Source organism: Natrix helvetica, assembly GCF_964273705.1.
Source record: "Natrix helvetica genome assembly, chromosome: 1".
Lineage (NCBI taxonomy): Eukaryota > Metazoa > Chordata > Lepidosauria > Squamata > Natricidae > Natrix > Natrix helvetica.
This window is the reverse complement of record NC_138548.1, coordinates 331,271,608-331,290,805: the sequence shown is the minus strand read 5'-3', so window position 1 is coordinate 331,290,805 and position 19,198 is coordinate 331,271,608. Positions and strand designations below refer to the sequence as shown.

The following is a 19,198-nucleotide window of genomic DNA, read 5'->3' as shown; positions in this document are numbered from 1 at the left end:
ATGTGTCTGTGGTATACAGGCACGCATACATATATACATACGTTTACACATTGCATAATTAATTTTTGGAGTTCACCACCATTCGATGTGATGGCTACCAGCTTGGTTGGTTTCAAAAGAGATTGGGATCAATTCTTGGGGATCTAGGTCTATTAGCCTTGATTCAGAGTGACTGGAAAACTAGTGGACTTCCTGTGCAGTTGGTTGGCCACTATGAGAACAGGCTGTTGGGCTATCCAGCAAAGCGCTGCTTATGTTCTTGTGTAGGAACAATGGAAATGGAGATATGGACTACCTCCCATAGCTCTGGGTGTTCTCCAATAAATTGCAAAGCTCTTCTAGAGTCCACGGATATTTATAGAAGCCATTGTATCCACCATTCCTGGTTTTTATAAACCTACAAGAGCTTACAATTGCATAAGCATTACTCACACATTTGTTTTCACTTGCTCATTATACTTTGATTAAGTGATGTACAGGGCCTGGGAAAAACAAGAGTGCCCTGTATACATAGTGGTGTGCATGTATTAGGAGTTTTTGACTTGTTCCATTTTCTTTTACATTTATTGACAACTGTGATTCATCATCACAAAAACTGTCCTTTTGTTGAACATTAGGTTATTAGGTCAAATGTGCCTTGCAAGCTACATGGCAGGTAGCATTCTTATCTCTGGTTCTTGTCTAATGTCAAAATTGACATCCTTATTTCTTCATCTTCTTACATATACTCATTATTCTCTATGGTCAGACTTTGGTTGGTCTACTCATCTGCTTCTCCCAACAATTTAGATTTTGTAATACTATTATTAACTTTGGTTTATTCAAGCCCAAATCACATGGGCTAGGTTCATGTGAAGCAGGGGTGTCAAACTCGTGGCCCATGGGCCAGATTCATTACAAACTGGCCATGCCCACCTCCATTTTAGTGAAGGGAGAAAAGTTGTGATAGGTCACGTGACAACAATGTGTCATCGCGAGTTTGACACACCTGGTGTAAGGTATTAGTCTAAAATATGTTTGGTGTATATGTGTTTGTATACACAGACTTCATATGAAAATTGTGAAGTCTATCACTGTGTCTCATTTTAGTAGTTTCTGGTTCATAATTTAATTGCAGCATAAAAATCAGAAGCCTGTTCTTTTTTATTTTCTGTGGTTCCCCCCCCCCCAACTCTTTTGCCTTCAAAGAGATGATGCATAAAATATGTAGAAAATGATGGACAGCATTTGAAAGATTGCCAAAGTTGCATACATAATTGTTTTTCCCCACTTGGGTTGGAGACTAAAAGAAAATAATTAGTCTAATTTGCTCACTGAGATAGTCGTTCTTAAAATCCTGCATTTGGTTTATCACGTCAGGCAGACAACTGTCCTTAATAGATGGAAGGGTCAATACAGAATGTTCCAAGCTCCCTATTATAAGGAGCCAAGCATTTGTTTGTTTGACTCCAGATAGTAACTAGCAGTGATTGTTCTCCGGTGGTTTCCCTTCCTCCCATTTTTTAAAAAGCTGCAGGCTGTATTGATAGAACTTTCAGCAGCTGTTGACTAGACCTCTGAGGCCACTTCCTCAGCTCTCAAATGTTTCATGGGAACCTATCAACACAACCATCACTTCCTCAGCAAGGTCAAGATAAGTAAAGAGCAGCTTTATGAGTAGACCAGAAGATCCTTGCCAGCTGTTTCTTCTGCGTTCATTCTCACCTTGCTTTCTTAATTAAGAAGCAGACATTTAAACACCTTTTAAAGCCTTTCATAAAAAGTAAGGGGACACTTTAACAGAGATTATACAATGAAGGACAATCCAAAATATAGTCTGAGGGTATCAGTTCTCTTACATAGAACTATAAGAGTAAGGAAGCTAATTCTCTTTTCCCAAAAAATCTTAAAATAGCAATTAAAATTAAAGAATTGTATGGTGCCTTTCATCCAGTTTAGCCTGAAATCATCATCAGATATTTTAAATATATCCTTTCAGTTGGTAGATTATATGTAGAGTTATGTATTAGGAACAAAAAGTCTGCATAAAGGGATTTTCGCATGGCTTCAGGAATGTTCACTCCTCCAGTTCTTGGGTTGGATGAAAAGTAGGCTGTCCTGATTTTTGTTGGTCTGATTATTATTATCTGCCATCAGTTCAGTGTTAAGCAATTAGCAACCACATAGATAAATTCTCTCCATGATGAGAGAATTTATCCATAACCTGGTCCTTCAAATCTTTCTTTTTATATTTTTAAATGTAAATTTTAATATTTTTCTTAAGGGTTTTGGAAAAAGAAAACTTAGCAGAACTAAAATAAAGGAAAAAGGGAGAATATAAGACAAGAGCAAAAAGAAAGAATAAAGAAAAATAGAAAATAGCTTCCAATATAGTTTCAAAATTACCTTAGTTTTGCAGCAAATGTAACTACTACTACAAAATTATTTATTTATTTTTCTATTATCTATTTTCTTTCTAATAAACATAGCCATAAATCATAATTTCATGAGAAAGAACCAAACCCTGTAGAGGTGAGGATGGGTCCTCTCTTTTCTAGCTAGGAGAACGCGGACAAACAGAGGTGAGCCAGGACTTCAAGTCAGCTAACAGTTTAATAGTAACAGGTTGCCAAACGCGGCACTTCACATTTCGCGCGTCTCAGCTAACTGGCAGCACCTCATCCCTGTTTGACAGCTCTTTATATACGGTGGCTGTCAAACAGGTAGCCAATCAGAAACAAAGACAGCGCCCCCTAGTCAACGGACCAGAGGGAAAACTATAGAACACAACACTCTCCTCCCCAATCATTATTGTCAGAAAATGACCCTGAAGGAAGGAAGTGAACCAGCACAATACCTTGGCTTCCACTCACAACCTTCTGACCTGATCCAGAAGGATATCATGGTCAATAGTATCAAAAGCTACTAAGACGTGAAGTAGGGTCATCTACAGGGTAGGCTGCTACGGGTTCACCCGGGTTTGGGAGAACCTGTAGCTAATGTTATGGCTGGAGAACCTCCAAATCCCACCCCTGGATGGCCCCGCCCACCCTTGCCTGCCCCTCCCAGGAGTCTCCACACTGGCTGTTTTGGATGTGAGATAAGTGCAGGGTCTATGCAGAGGCTTGAGAAGAGGGAAAATGGGCCTCCTGGAAGTTCTGGAAGGCCGGAATTGGGCCCATTTCTGGCCTCCAGAGGGCCTCCGGAGCCCGGGAGAGGCAGTTTTCACCCTCCCAGAGGCTCGAGAAAAGCCCCTGGGGCCCGGGGAAAGCAAAAATACCCCCCCACCATGGTGCGGGGAGGCCCACTAGCCACCCACCATGGCCACACCCACTCCAAATGGGCAGAGAAGCTGTTGCTGAAATTTTTGAAGCCCACCCATGGTTATCTACCCCCCATTCTACCCATGCTAGAGGTCACCCAGAAGTATGACCAACACTATTTTCATTTCATACCCATGTCTGAATCCTGATTGAAAAGAAACCAGATAATCTAATGCTCTTCCAGAAATATGTTAGACTTGTGAAGTAACTAAGAAGCCCAGGACTGAATCCTGACTGAAGTCATTCATATGGCAAAACTTGTGTTGGGAAAACAGAAAAGCATTAGTGGAAAAAACAGCTACAGGATCAGCTACAGAAAACTTTAATCTAACTCTAGGCTTGGCTGAGAAAACAAAATCTGCATTTTGAGGCTATAGCCTCATAAACAATTAGCGGGGCATTGTTTTGGTATGGTTAGAAGAGCATAAATGAGCTCAATGAAGTCACAAAGTCAGAACATTCAGATTTTGCCTATGCTATTTCTATATAAAAATATGTGCAATGAAGGTAAGTGAATATTAAATGCTCATGATATCATCTTCCTAGCATTTGTTAGGTTTTGCTGTTATAGATTATCACTGCATATTTCCAAATCACATTTGAGCTTTGAAAGAAATTCAAACAGGGTGACTTGCATTTCATGTGCTTTTTCTCCACTTTTAACATTTTTCCTGTATATTTATGAATATAATCTCTATCCATCTAGTATGGCATCTCTATTACATATAAATGTATATTATAAAAGATTGGTTGGAGTTTAATGTCTATTGTTTTCATTTTGGTAGACTAATGCATCTAGCAATCTAGTAGCAAACATTGTATTATCTTCGTGATAAAACGTGTGTGTTTCTATAGTGAATTATGATAGTTCCTATGTTATCTTACGTTTTGCGCTAACTTCTGGGCAATACTCTGTTATGGCTATCAGATCTGACCTTTAAAAACCAGACAATCACTAGCTGTCAGCAAAGAAATGGTCTATTACCATTTATAATCATCTAGAGTTTTGCAGTTCAGGTACGGAGCTCTAATGAAAAAAATCAACACTGCATTCATGTCTTTACCAATATATCTTGTTCTGGCCTACAAATGGAAAGACGAGCTCTGACTGCATTTGAAATAGAAAGATTGAGTGTCATGAACCTATGAAAAATACTGTGTGGTTATGCTCTTTCTGCATTTAAGGAAAACAAGTTTTTCTCAAATTAAGTTTGACACACTCTTTCTCAAGTTCTCTCTCTCTCCCTCCCTCCCTCTTTCATCCTCTCTCTTGGTATTAGCCACCATCAGATGCTACAATCTTCTCTGATCTTACTGTGTCATGGCATGCAGCTATGCATCATACGATAATGATACTTACTGCTAAGCAGGCCTTGTTTTCCTGTTTTCCTCTGCTCTCCCTCCCCTCCCAATTTCTTTCTAGATGCCCCTATGTCAAATGTTATTTTCTCTTTTCAAATGCTATGGCTACTGGTTCAATTAGCCGGCTACATAAACAAATGTTTCCAAGAATGACATTTTTGACAGACTTTGTACAAGTATCTTTCTTCTTCTATTCAGCTGGGAGACATCCCTACACCTTAATTAATCCTTACTCTGATTTATGAATTTAAGAACCTATCAGTGTAGCCTATCGATGTTTAAAGTATGTCCCATTAGACATACTGTATTTATAAAAATTATTCATTCCCTCCTCCCCCCCTTAATATTTTTAGGTCCCCTTAGCAGTATTTTGGTGAATCGTTTTGGTAGCCGGCCGGTGGTCATATTTGGAGGGCTACTATGTGGCATAGGAATGATTTCAGCAGCATTCTGCACCAGCATTTTTCAACTATACATTTGTGCTGGATTCATCACAGGTAATTTTTTTAAATTTTCTATAGCAATAACACTTATACACCATTTCACAGTGCTTTCTAAGCAGTTTATAGAGTCAGCATATTTCTCCAAACAATGTGGCTCCTCATTTTCGGGAGGATGGAAGACTGAGTCGACCCTGAGCTATTGAGGAACGAACTCCTGGCAGTGAGCTAAATTAAATTGTAATGATGCATTCTAACCACTGTTGCCACCCCGGCTCAGTCTATAGAAGTTATATGTCCCAAAAGGAAGACCCCAGAGATACCTGATGATTTTTATTTACCTATGGCCATGGTGAATACCTAGGATTGCTGTAGTAATATACAGTAGTGGCCAAAATTGTGAAACCTTTTGGGGAAAGTGCAGAGTATTTTTGAGGTTTGATGGCTAATAATACCACTTTCTCCATAGCGCTGCTTGGAGAGTCCAAGGAAGGGTTAACACAGCCTGTTTGCCCATGGACTGAGTAGATTTTTCCCCTCTGGCCACGCCTCCTTTGCCTCTTCTGGCTCAGTTTTAAAAACTCAGTCCGCCCGATAGGACGAGTTTTGGGGAACCCTCAGCTTTGAGTAAATAGACTGGGTTCTCCAATAGTATTTTTAGAGTATTTTATGTGTCAATATTAAGTTGTTATTAGGATTTTCCCCCAGATTTTATTATTTTGACTTTTTATTTTCCCTTTCTATTTTTTACCAAGAAGAAGATTTCCAAAAGTAAGGCTGAGGCAGCGATCGGTTCCACAGCTGCTTAGTCGCAGCTGGGGGAACAAGCGAGGCCGCTCGTCCGGCGTCTGCTGGCGAGCACAGGGAAGGACGGCAATCCCCGTGTTTCCCTGGTCGCTTTGGAGAGGAGGCTTTTAAAAAAAGCCCTTGCCTTTCCAAACGGCGTCTTTTGCCGATCGGGAGAGCGGCGGCTATTTTGAAAAGCGCTGCTTTGGCGCACTTTTCGGCTGCAGCCAATAGGAAGCGCCTGGACCTTAAGTGAGGCTTTTGGCGCGCAGAAGAGCCGGCGGCCATTTTTTTGGAGCATTTTACCCACCGGAAAGCAGCAGCAAGCAGCAGAGCCTCTCCGCCTCAAACAGACAGCCGCGGAGGATTGCGAGGGCTTGCCTGGGTCTCCAGCAAGCCTGAAGTTCCCCAGACACCTAAGGGGAAGCGGCAAGGAGTGTCCTGGTGCCTGATCCAGCCTCCCATCTGAGTCTGCAGACGCTTCTGGAGCCGTCGGGCCAGCGTCCACTGCCCTTCCCTCAGCAGCAACCTCTTCGACTCAAGATCAACCAAGGATGGCTGATGAAGGTTTGGAGCGAAGGGAGGAGCTGGCAGGGCCATCTGCAAAGCGCAGTAGGCCAGATCCCTCAGGCCAAGGGAGAAAGGGAAACAAGGGCGATGGGGGGAAAGCTTCCCACTCTTCAGCTGGGAGCAAGGCCCCCAAAATTCAAGGGGACAAGGGGCAGGACTCCCTAAAGGACAAGTCTGCTAGGCCCCAGGTTCCTTCTGCACCCTTACCAAGTGAGGCTGGGCCAGTTCCTTCCCCACCCATTCAGAGGGAGATAGAGCAGGGGGAGGAAATGGGAGATAGATCCCCATCCTTCTGTGATAGGGATTCCATGTCAGGATCCCCTGCAGCCTCTCTGGGTTACCCAGGTTCTCCTAGCTCTTCAGTCAGGGAGGATATCCCCTCCTTTCAATGTTGTTTTCATGCAGAGGATCAGAGAGATCCTCCTAGGGGTGCCAGGGGACAGGCCTATGACCAATCCAGGCCTGTAGAGGACAAGGGCCCAGCTATGTCAGCAGAAATGAGGGATCTCATCACGCAGGCTATTTCCCAGGGTGTGGTAGAAGCCATGAGGCTACAGGAAGGCAGGGGTGGCAAGGCCTCTAGGCCTGTTCGTCCCCTGGGGGAAAAGAGGACCAGAGTCCTCGATTCCCCGGGCACTTCTATCACCACAGAGGTGTCTACGTGGGAGGAGGAGACTGCTGAGGACTTTGCTCTCTCGGAGGATGAGGATATGCCTCCAGACAAGCCCTCCTTCACAGGCCTCTTTAAGCCATCCTTATTCAAGGCCATTTTACACAAGGCCAGAGCCTCTACTGAGCTTGGTGCCAAACCTAAGGACAAGGAAGTCCCCTCTACTTCCCAGGACCTCATGGCAGGGCTGTTCAGCGAAACAACCCCTGACCCTGAACTGATACCAGTCCCTGACATGTTCATGGAGGTTATTCAGCGCCAATGGGCACAGCCAGGTACCCTGGCCAACCCCAGTGGCGCAGACAAATCAATGTACCCCCTAGAACCTAGACTGGAGGATGTATTGAAACCTCCAGAGGTGGATGCCCCTGTGGTCTCTCTGACCTCTAATTCTAATCTCCCGGCCGAGCTATTAGAAGGGTTAAAGGCAGAGGATAAGAGGGCAGAAAAGGCTTGTCTCAAATGATGAACCAGAGGCTGCCTGGGCGATCAAAACATCCACTTCTGCCTCGTTCTTTACGAGGGCATCCCTATTATGGCTGCACCAACTCAGATCTCAGCCCCCATCTGAAGCATCTCGTTGGCGACATGATCTTAACAAGATCATTACGGCTGTGGAATATGCCTCTGATGCATCCCTGCATGCAGCGAAATTCGCCTCCAGGGCACTAGCGTCTAACATCACTTCTCGCCGCCTGCTTTGGCTCCGGCACTGGCAGGCGGACATGAAGGCAAAGTGGAAGCTGGCTTCAGCTCCATTCAAAGGGGACAACCTCTTTGGGGATTCCCTAGAGAAATTCCTAATTGAGACTAAGGATAAGAGGAAGATTCTCCCTTCCACCTTCAGGAAGCATGACAGGAAAGGTCAGGGCTCGTTCAGGAAACAGGCCTTTCGGGCACAGGAAGGTGCCCAGGCCTCCACCTCTTCCTATTCCTCCCAGAGACAATTTAACCAGTCCTCTGACAGGTCCCAGGAACGAAACAACTTTTCTTCCAGGGGCAGACAATCCAATCAAGGGTCCTTTCGGAAGCCCTTTCGTGCGGGCTCCCACAACCGTCAGTTTAGACGTGGGAAGTGACCGTCTGGGGTCTCCTCCCATCGGGGGCCGCCTGCAATTCTATGCAGACCATTGGGAGGAAACAACCTCGGACAAGTGGGTCTTAAACACCATCAGGAGGGGTCTAACCTTGGAGTTTCTATCCTTCCCTCCGCGAACCTTTGTTCGCTGCCCACTATCCAAGAACCCTGTAAAGAGGGCTCTCATGCAGGCAGAAATAGATCATCTTCTGCAGATCAACGCAATAGAGTCAGTTCCTCCAGAACAGGAAGGGAGGGGGTTCTACTCCATTCTCTTCCTGGTCCCCAAGAGTTCAGGGGGGTGGAGGGCCATTTTAGATCTGAAGCGCCTGAACAGACATCTGGCCTACAAGCGCTTCAAAATGCAGTCTCTTCAGTCGATCCTAAGCTGCATGCGACAAGGGGATCTGCTCACCTCCATCGATCTCAAGGAGGCGTATCTGCATGTGCCCATCCATCCCGCACACAAGAAGTTCCTGCCCTTGTGTTACAACGGAAAGCACTTCCAATACAGGGCGCTTCCGTTCGGACTTTCTTCTGCACCCAGAACGTTCACGAAGCTTCTTGCAGCTGTGGCGGCCCACCTGCGCAAGCTTCCAGTCCGCCTGGAGTGCTATCTGGACGACATCATCATCCACTCAAGGACTCATCAGCAAGCGGTGAGAGATGTAAACATCACAGTCCACACCTTACAGGACCACGGTTTTTCCGTAAACATGGAAAAAAGCAACTTGACTCCTGCCACACGCATACAACACCTGGGCGCCATAATAGACTCAGTATCTTGCCAGGTGTCCCTGTCTCCGAAAAGAATCCGCAACCTCAGGAGCAGAATCCGGTTGTGTCGCAGGAACAGGTCCTGGCAAGTAGTGCAGCTATCCCAACTGTTAGGGATCATGATTTCTTGCCTCAACATAGTTCCCTGGGCACGTCTTCATGCAAGGGAACTGCAATGGTTCTTGCTTCCAATGCAAAGAGCAAAGATCAGCAACTCCACCAGGAAAGTTCGCATCCCACCAAGAGTGACTCGGTCTCTGAGTTGGTGGCAGTCTCGAGCAGTGGAGAAGGGTTGCCTATTCAGAGAACCCGACAGGATCGTGGTAACGACCGACGCCAGTCTCTACGGTTGGGGGGTGCATTGCCAAGGTCAGTTGGCGCAAGGCAGGTGGTCCAGCGCGGAGGCAGCCCGGAGCATCAATTGGCTAGAACTCAGGGCAGCCCGGCTTGCGCTGAGGAGATTTGCAGAACAGCTGAAGGGGCACCACGTTCTGCTACTGACCGACAATGTGGCCACAAAGGCTCACGTGAACCGGCAAGGAGGGACCCACTCCAAAAGACTCATGTCAGAGGCGGAGGCCATAGGACGATGGGCAGAGATCCACTTAGCGTCGCTGAGGGCGGATCACATCTCCGGAACCAGCAACGTGAGTGCGGATTGGTTGAGCCGTCAGACCATCGACAACTCGGAGTGGCAACTTCATCCGGACCTGTTCGCAGAGGTGGTAAGGAGGTTTGGTCTCCCACAGGTCGACCTTCTTTGCCACGGCAGCAAACACACAGCTCCAGCGGTTCTTCTCCCGCTACAAATCAGCACAAGCGGAGGGGACGGATGCCCTGAGGTCCAGCTGGCCTCCAGGTCTTCTTTACGCGTTTCCGCCCCTCCCTCTGATCCCGCAGGTGATCTACAAGCTGCTGAAGGAGGGGGCGGAGCTCATTCTGGTGGCTCCACATTGGCCCAGGAGATCCTGGTTCGCGGACTTGGTCGATCTGTCTGTGGAACAACCGTGGAAAATTCCTCCAGACCAGGTATCCTTGCGTCAGGGGGCCATCAACCATCCAGAGCCCCAATGGTTGCAGTTAGCCGTCTGGCACTTGAGGGGCAGCTTCTGAAAGACCAGAGCCTCTCAGACAACGTCATTAAAACTATCCAAGCTTCCAGACGTCCGGCCACTACTTGCATTTATGACGCGACTTGGGCTGCCTTTTCTTCCTGGTGCAGCCAACGGGACATTGACAGTGTGGAAGCGTCCATCCCTCAGTTATTGGACTTCCTACAAGAGGGCTTGGACAAAGGACTGGCGCCAACCACACTCAGGCGCCAGGTTGCTGCATTATCCACCATCTTAGCCAGACACCAACTTCAATCCCTGAGTCACCATCCTCAGGTCAAGAGCTTTTTGAAGGGGGCCTACAACATTCGACCCCAGGTGGTGCACAGGTACCCGACCTGGAACCTACCCTTTGTCCTGCAGGCATTGACAGCGGCTCCCTTCGAACCTTTGAGGAAGGTCTCTCTTCGACATCTGACTCTTAAGACTGCCTTCCTCATAGCCATTACCTCAGCCAGAAGGGTATCTGAGATTGCGGCCTTCTCGGCCAAGGAAGAACTGTGCATCATTCACCCAGACAGGGTCATCCTACGGTTAGACCCCGCCTTCATGTCGAAGGTGAATTCTTTTTTTCACAGGTCTCAGGAGGTTATCCTCCCGAATTTCTGTCCCAGCCCTCAACACTCCAAGGAGCGCAGGTGGCACAAATTGGACGTGCGAAGGGCAGTCCGCATTTACCTGAAACGAACTAAGGACATCAGGCACTCCGAGGCCTTCTTTGTGTCTTTTCAGCCAGGCTCGCTGGGTCGCAAGGTGTCATCTTCAACCATAGGTCGGTGGCTGCGGGCTTGCATTAAGATGACATATGACCTTCAGGGCAAGCCGGTTCCACCTCGTGTAACGGCACACTCCACCAGAAGTGCGGCCACGACCGCAGCCACGTGGGCGTCTCCCACGGCTTTCATTAGAAACTACAAGATCGATTCCTTTGCCTCTGCTGAAGCCTCGTTTGGACATAGAGTATTACAGAAGGTTATTGAGGCTCCGGACAATGTCACTTCTTCCCGCCCTGGGACACCATAGCTTGGGCATGTCCCTTCCTTGAGCTCTCCAAGCAGCGCTATGGAGAATGACCGTTGTCTTACCTGAACGGTCGTTCTCATGGCGCTGCGGAGAGTCCAAGACCCACCCAGGGTAATTGTTTAGCTCCGAGATTGTATCTTTACACAGGTGTGAGCTGAAGACGTCTTCGTTGGAGAAGACCTCGTTTTTAAAACTGAGCCAGAAGAGGCAAAGGAGGCGTGGCCAGAGGGGAAAAATCTACTCAGTCCATGGGCAAACAGGCTGTGTTAACCCTTCCTTGGACTCTCCGCAGTGCCATGAGAACGACCGTTCAGGTAAGACAACGGTCATTTTTTAAAAGTAGTACCATAAAATTAGATATCAGTGGAACGATAATTTAATCAAGAATGTAACGGAATAACTTTTATGAAGGATTTGCTATTAGAATAGCAGATATAAAGAAGAAAAGTAAAACACATAGAAAAAAATGAAATATACAAAAATTATTGCCAGGTCAGTTAATACTTAATTAGGTAAATTTTAGCATGAATTACAGCCTTATAACGTCTTACCAACCAAGTCTTTTTGTTCTGCAGCTGTTATAATGTGAAACCAAGAATGAATGATTGCTTCTATTAACTGGGTTTTATTTCTGGCTATGTTTGGCTATAATGTTTCATAGAATACAGATACTTGAACAAACTTTGTTGCATTATATTCACGATTAAATTATCTTTCCATTGATATATAATTTTATGGTACTACTCCAAAAAAAGGTGGTGTTATTAGCCATCAAACTTCAAAATACAATTTCCCCAAAAGGTTTCCACAATTTTGGCCACTACTGTAGAGCTCTTATGATCACATACTATATTATGCCACTTTGCCAAAAGCCCAAGAGAAGAATCTTCAGAGTCAAACTAAGATTTGGCATATATGTTCATGAACAGGTTCAAGTGAGTTGTAGGTAGGAGATAAATTCTTTCTCCAGTAGTATATTTTGATGGTTTCCACCATTCCCTTCATCAGTTTGTTGTCTTTATTGGCATGTTATTTTGGGCTCTTTCTACAAAAGCAGTATAAATATATATTAAAAAAGCACTTAGTATTCAGTGGCACCAAATGTATAAAGCACAATCAAGAACGGACTATTCTCATTTAAAAGAAGTTATAAAACTTATTTAATTTCCTGACTACCGTGTCCTCAAAACCCTCTATGACAATATTTACCTTTTTTTCAGACCAAGTTCAGAAATGTGTTATAAAGAGGAAAAATAGCTGCCAGACCTCTTTATTTCACATGCTGGTCATGATTTATAATAGACCCAGAAAATGGATACAATTTCCTTTGTTTTCAAAGCACAGTCATGAACCTTCTCCTATAAAATGTTCACCCCCTTATATGTATTTCTGGCTCTCGTCATGACTTTAAAATAATGCCCTTTTCACAGCAGTTTATTCTTCAGATAGGGCTGTCCAAAATACCGCTGCATGTATAGAAGAGTCTGGTTACAGATTTTGTTAGCAAACCTGTTGTTTACTTCTGAAAAGTTTATTAAAAATAAATCTCGCATCAGTTTTCACGCAGATGAGTTTTAGAAATATCTGACCTGTAAATGGGCCAACCTTCCAAGATCTGATGCCGAGGATGGATTTTGGGGATCCACACAGGCATGAAATCCTCTTACCTTCGCTACTGGTTTGGAACCGGGAGCATGTGCATGTGTACACTCGCTTCGCTCACACACGGCATTTCGGTGCATGCCAGAGCATCCATGATGACGTCTGGGCAGGTGGGCAGAGCCTCCCACCACCGCCGCTACCGGTTCGCCCAAACCGGGGCGAACAGGCAGAATACCACCTCTGGATCCATCGTTTCAAAACATGTAGACCACTAAGTTTCAAAACATGTTTTGAAACAATGTTTCAGCTAAACGATGTAGACCGCTAAGGAATCTTGAGTTAGGGCAAAGTAGATTTTGTAATATGCTTCTGCCACAGAACTGTTTGGAGTGATCAGTCTCTATGATAACAGAACATGTTGTTTTAATCTAATGAGGTAACATTCCTCGTTCTTATTCTCTCACTACAGGACTTGGTCTTGCCCTGAACCTCCAGCCTTCTGTAATCATCATTGGGAAGTATTTCCTGAAAAGACGTCCCATTGCAAATGGAGTTGCCATGGCAGGAAGTCCTGTCATGCTTTGCACCCTTGCACCCTTGAACCAGTTCCTTTTTGACACTTTTGGATGGAGGGGGAGCTTTTTTATTCTTGGGGGAATTCTGCTGAACTGCTGCGTAGCTGGAGCCCTCTTCAGACCAATTGGACCAAGACCTGAGAAGCAAAAAAGCAAAGATGCAAAAGAGGCCGTAAGAGAAAAACCTGATGGAGGCCTTGCTGAAATGGGGGACCAGGATAAGGAAACAAAGGAAGACAGAGATTGTTGTGAAAACTTCAACAAGTTCCTTGACTTTTCACTTTTTAAACACAGAGGCTTCCTCATCTATCTGATAGGGAACGTGCTGATGTTTTTAGGATTTTTTGCACCAATTGTCTTTTTGGCTCCTTATGCCAAGCACCGTGGGATTGATGAATATTCAGCAGCTTTTCTCCTTTCCATTCTAGCAATAGTTGACATGATAGCCAGGCCAGCTACTGGGATCATTGCAAATACCAAATGGGTGAGGCCAAGAATTCAGTATTTTTTCAGCTTCTCCATTACTTTTAATGGTGTTTGCCACCTGCTGTGCCCATTGGCAACAAGTTACATGGGTTTAGTCATCTATGCTATCTTTTTTGGCCTGGCCTTTGGTATGGTTTGTGCAATGCTCTTCGAAACTCTCATGGATCTTGTTGGTGCCAGCCGTTTCACAAGTGCTGTAGGACTAGTCACTATAGTGGAATGTTGCACCATATTACTTGGGCCGCCTATTGGGGGTAAGAACATTTATATTATTTTTTTCCATTAGTCTGCAGAACAATAAAAACAAGCATTACTTTTAATTTCAAGAAAGAAGCATTAGATATTAACGCTTTCCTTCCTACTCTTAAAATCTGATTTCTTGATTCTGCACTGTCCTGATCAATTCCATATTCTCTGAAGTTTTCAAATTTCATTTAAACTAGGTTCATCAGAAGTATGCCTCAAGGAATAAAACTATCATTCAACAAGAAAATTCATTCCCTTGGAATTTTCCATTCATTTAAATGGATGTTGCAGAACTAAACTGTTAAAACTACCCAAAGGCTGTCTAAAATTCAGTTCAGATGAGCCTTGCTAATGAAATGTTCTATGCCTTGCAAAACTTCAAATTTCTTTGCTGGCAAGTTAATAGTTAGATTTTAGATAAAGATTAACATAATAAATTCATGTAATTTCTTTTCGTAAATTTATAAATAGGATCTCAGTTCGCTCATTATATTTCTGTACTGCTCAGTAGTTAATCATTCTTAATATAAAGTTAAACAGACAAAATACACAAATAAACAGTGTTCATAAGATTAAAACTAGCAGCAACCAAGATAAAACTAGTCTTCAGATAGCTAAGGTATTACATTAGGACTTCACAGACATAGTTCACCATCATGGTAATATGTTTAAGGACTTCAGCCATGTAAGTAATCCTGGGTTTTTGGATAATGAATATATATCTACAAAAATTGTGTGTGTGTGTGTGTGTGTGTATTTATTGTGTCACAGCCCCTGGTATGCCCAAATATGGGAGGGAGTATACTGCTTCCCTTTTCTGTCTTTCGGATCACCCTAGGAGCCATCCAGGCAGAAAGCCATTTTTTTAATGTTGCCTTGTTACATTTGTGTTGCATTTGTGCTGATAAATAAATAAAGGGAGACTAGTATAGATCTATTTCAAGCTATTTAGTTTGAGTGTGTGTGTGTGTGTGTGTGTGTGTGTATGTATGTATGTGTATATACACACACATACCCTGGAAGCAATGCTTCCATATCTGAACTGCAAAAATCCAGATGACCACTGGATGACATTAAGATACATGGATATTTCTAATTATTAATGATTATCTAGCAATCATTTCAAACTTCATTTATTTTTATTGATGTCTTTCCATCTCACTGATAACGTGACTCAGGGTGCCTTTCAAATAAATATGTGTATATTTATAGCAATACTATTCACATGCTAGAAATATGTTTAATACACGTTTAGCAATTTCATAAAACATTTGAAATCTTTATCAGAGGATATTGCTAAGATAAAGTGAAATGGAAGCAGCTGGGTCAAAGGTAAATTTTAATTTTCTTAATAAATTCTTGGAGATCACTGCTGGTAATTGCATCACTTTTGAATCATAGAATGTTTGAGTTACATATCAGCTTATGTGATTCTCTGGTCATTGCAGGAATCCATTAAACCATTCCTGAAAGCCATATCCCTATCTGAAAACTGCCAGCAATAGAGTAACAGCTTTTATGTGCCCATTTCCTTTTGGTTTATTTTAGGATGATTTAGCTAGATTTTAAATCCTTACACAACTATTAGCTATACTGTAGAGTGTATCGTTGTTTCTATTCTAGAAGAGCAGTAACATTGAATCAAGGAAGCTAAGGACCATGTGTGGCAGGTTCAAAATTACTGCAATCTATATTAAGTTATTGCTGTTTGCTGTTAAGAAAATAATTGCTCCACGGGATTTAATTTAATTTAACCCTGTTGACTGTAGTGGAACTAAAATGGCTTTGGACAAAAAGCTGTACCCTTAAAGGCATGTGGTGTAAATGAGAGAATTGTTGAAACAGATGTTCAGTGGATGATGATATTTCAATTTATGCCAGATGACCATTAATTGTTAAAAAAGTGAAAAGGAATCTCAGATTTCAATGGCTTTGGAAAAAATATTTATTATTCAATTATCCCTTTTTAATGTGAGGACTTCGCTTCTTCCTGTCTTAGAGTGAGAGGTCAGCATACATGTTTTCTTCAGTATGCAGTTTTAAGAAGCAGATTAGGTTTAATTGTTGAAGACTGTTAATGAGGCTAGAAAGTGCTTTATAACAGTTTGCAATATGAGTTCAGTAGGCTGCTCCCTATTTAATAAGTGGCAAATTGATTGGTTCTTTGGCATTTAACAACTTACTACTGGGTTTTGCTTTAATGGACTAAGTAATTTTTCCTGGTGTGTTTTATGACTTTCTCTTATTCTCAAAGGAGGAGGTGGAAAGACTCTTCTACTGTTGAATTTTCCAGTACTCTTCTCATTAAAACTCTCATTGAAATGTATTTTGCAGATCTTAAGGTCATCCTGATTAGCAGAAATTGAGAATAGCTGCAATTAGCCTCTGCTTGATGTTTTTGCTAATGCCACTATATTAAAGCATAAACGTGGGCTATGTTGCTCCTTGGTGCAGTATTTTTATCCACCCAAGCTGGAAGCATCTCATCTTTGTTATAAAATGTGTGGTTTGTTTGATTAGTCATTAGAATAATTAAGTACTACGCTTTCAATAAATGGTCGCCATAGTGGTTATTAAATGCACAGTATCTCAAGGACAAGAAAATGGTCAAAGAAAACCATGATTGCACATTAATTTGGAGGATGAAATGCATGTACCCCAAGCCAAAAAGGTGGCAAAATATTGATTCAAAATTAGCTGAGGATTTGCTGATATTTCTTGTTTTAAGAAAAGCCCATCCTTAATTGTGGCATTGAGTAGATACCATTTTCTCTAACCATTTTAGCAATCTAGATTCAAAATTTGACTGGAATCTGTGTAGCTTTGTTCTATTTTGATCAATAAGTTTCACTAATAATTAAGATGTCATTTTTCCATTCACAGGTACTCTGATTGACACCTTTGGAGACTACAAATACATGTTCATTAAATGCGGGGCAGTAATGGTCTTGGCTGGGACATTCCTCTTCATTATGAATTACTACAACTATAGAATGCTTGCAAAAGAAGAGAAGAAAAGGATGAAGGAAGACAGAGAAAAGAAAGATCATCAGGATGCAAGGACAGAAAAGGATGAAGGAAAAGCAGTAGAAAAAATCCAAGATGTTAATGAAACAGCTCCTTTGAAGACTGATGAGAATGGACTAAAGAATGGGGCAAACATCCCAACTGAACCCTAAATCTAATTCAAAGTTTTCTGAATAGAAAACTGTTCCCTAAAATGACTAAAAATATGCAGGTAGTCCTCAACTTAAAACCATTTGTTTAATGATTGTTCAGAGTTACGCCACTGAAAAAAAGGGACCTATGAACATCCCCACAGTCACATGATCAGATTTCAGTTGCTTGGCAACCAGAATGTATTTACAGTGGCTGCAGCATCTCAGGGCCTTGTGAGTGTCATTTGCAAGCATAATTAAGAAGCTTGTGACAAGCAAAGTCAGTGGGGGAAAGCCAGATCCAAAGATTAATAACCACATGATTCACTTAAAGCACGGGTGTCAAACTTGCCATGACATGTTGCCATCGCGTGATGTTTCACAATGTTTTTCCCATTCGCGGAGCTGGGGTGGGCGTGGCCTGCACATGACGCATCTGGTTAGCAGGCCGCCAATTTGACACCCCTAACTTAAAGACTGTAATGATTCAAGTAACAAGCATAGCAAAAAAGGTTGTGAAATGGACATGACTCACTTAACAACTGCCTTGCTTAGCAAAGGAAACTTTGGGCTTAATTGTGGTTGTAAGTCGAAGACTACCTATAGTATGAAATCAGATTTTAAAATAGTCACATTTTATATGGATACATAATAATTACTTAGAGCTGGCTTTACAGTACTAAGCCTTATCTTGTTTTTACTAAAGAGCCGAGAGTATACTTGTCCTAGCTGATGAAAAAAAAATGTTTTAGGATAATCTTTACTTGAATTTTTGACCTGTACTCCTGTTTCTATTGTAGCAAAACTAGAAGAGTAGAAAAATGTTGTATAATAGAAGATGCAAGATTTTTTTCTTCAAAAAACGCACAGCAACCCACAGCACTTTTTATACTGGAAGATCCAAGATTTGGTCCTCAACATTCCAGTAAAAAAAAATACCATGTCTGCAAAAAGTTTCGATAAGAAGAATCCCAGAGAAGTTTTAAAAAATTCTTTTCTTTCCAGGGTATTTTTATTTCCTTTGTATTTGAAAGTGATCTTGTACATAGAATAAAATAGTGAGATATGCTTGCTGAAAGAGAACTCACAGAGACATGTCCCATTGCCTTTTCAGAATATTGATACGTTCATTGATTTGAACAAACACACAGGGACCAAAGCCTGCAAGAACTTAATATAATGCACTTATCTTAAAAAAAAAGAACAATATTCATATCTAAGCATTAGGTTAACCATTCTATTTTACTTCTGACTTTATTTTTGGGTTTGGTGAAATTAAACCCCTTAAAGGACCCCATCAACCATAGTTGCCAAAATATCAGTGAGTTAGTTTAGGGTATAAACATTTGGGAACAGTAGATTAAAAAAAGGGAAAACCCCAATTTCTCACTTCCCAAAGGAGCAAATCTTACACCTAGCCATATAGAGCCGAGATGGCACAGGGGTTAGAGTGCAGAACTGCAGGCTACTTCAGCTGACTGCTACCTGCAGTTTGGCAGTTCAAATCTCATCCGCTCAAGGTTGACTCAGCCTTCCCTCCTTCTGAGGTGGGTAAAATGAGGACCCAGATTGTTGGTGGCAATATGCTGACTAAACCGCTTAGAGAGGGCTGTAAAGCACTGTGAAGCAGTATATAAGTCTAAGTGTTATTGCTATATGTATTATATGATTCTACTTTGCATCATCAGTCAATACCATTTGCCTACAAACAAGAACTAGTAAGACCACAACATTGCCAAAATAATAGAAAATGGGGAAGCTAAAGTGCTCTAGGACTTTAGAATGCAAACAGACAAATACCTGCTACATAGCACCCCGGGTTTAACAATTGTTAAAAAGAAAGATAAGAAAATAAAATTGGATAATGGACCTGACCGTAGCTGAAGACAGCTGTAAAGAACAAAAAGAACAGGAGAAAATCACAAAATACAAAGACTTGCAAATTGAAGTAGAACGACTGTAGCAAAATAAAGCAGTGATAGTACCAATAATAATAGGTGTCTTGGATGCA

At 42.7% G+C, this 19,198-nt stretch overlaps 1 protein-coding gene across 2 annotated transcripts in view; it reads left to right on the top strand.

The window, feature by feature from the left end:
* The window catches only part of LOC309383369 (monocarboxylate transporter 2-like), a 39,817-nt gene extending 21,541 nt beyond the window's left edge, over positions 1-18,276 (top strand). For both annotated transcript variants that reach the window (XM_081935849.1, XM_081935850.1), the window contains 3 exons: positions 5,018-5,161; positions 13,192-14,037; positions 16,913-18,276. In XM_081935849.1, the coding sequence (XP_081791975.1) occupies positions 5,018-5,161; positions 13,192-14,037; positions 16,913-17,208 (1,286 nt within the window). In that variant the 3' untranslated portion in view covers positions 17,209-18,276. The remainder of the gene's footprint in view (positions 1-5,017; positions 5,162-13,191; positions 14,038-16,912) is intronic.
* The last annotated feature ends 922 nt before the right edge of the window (positions 18,277-19,198 follow it).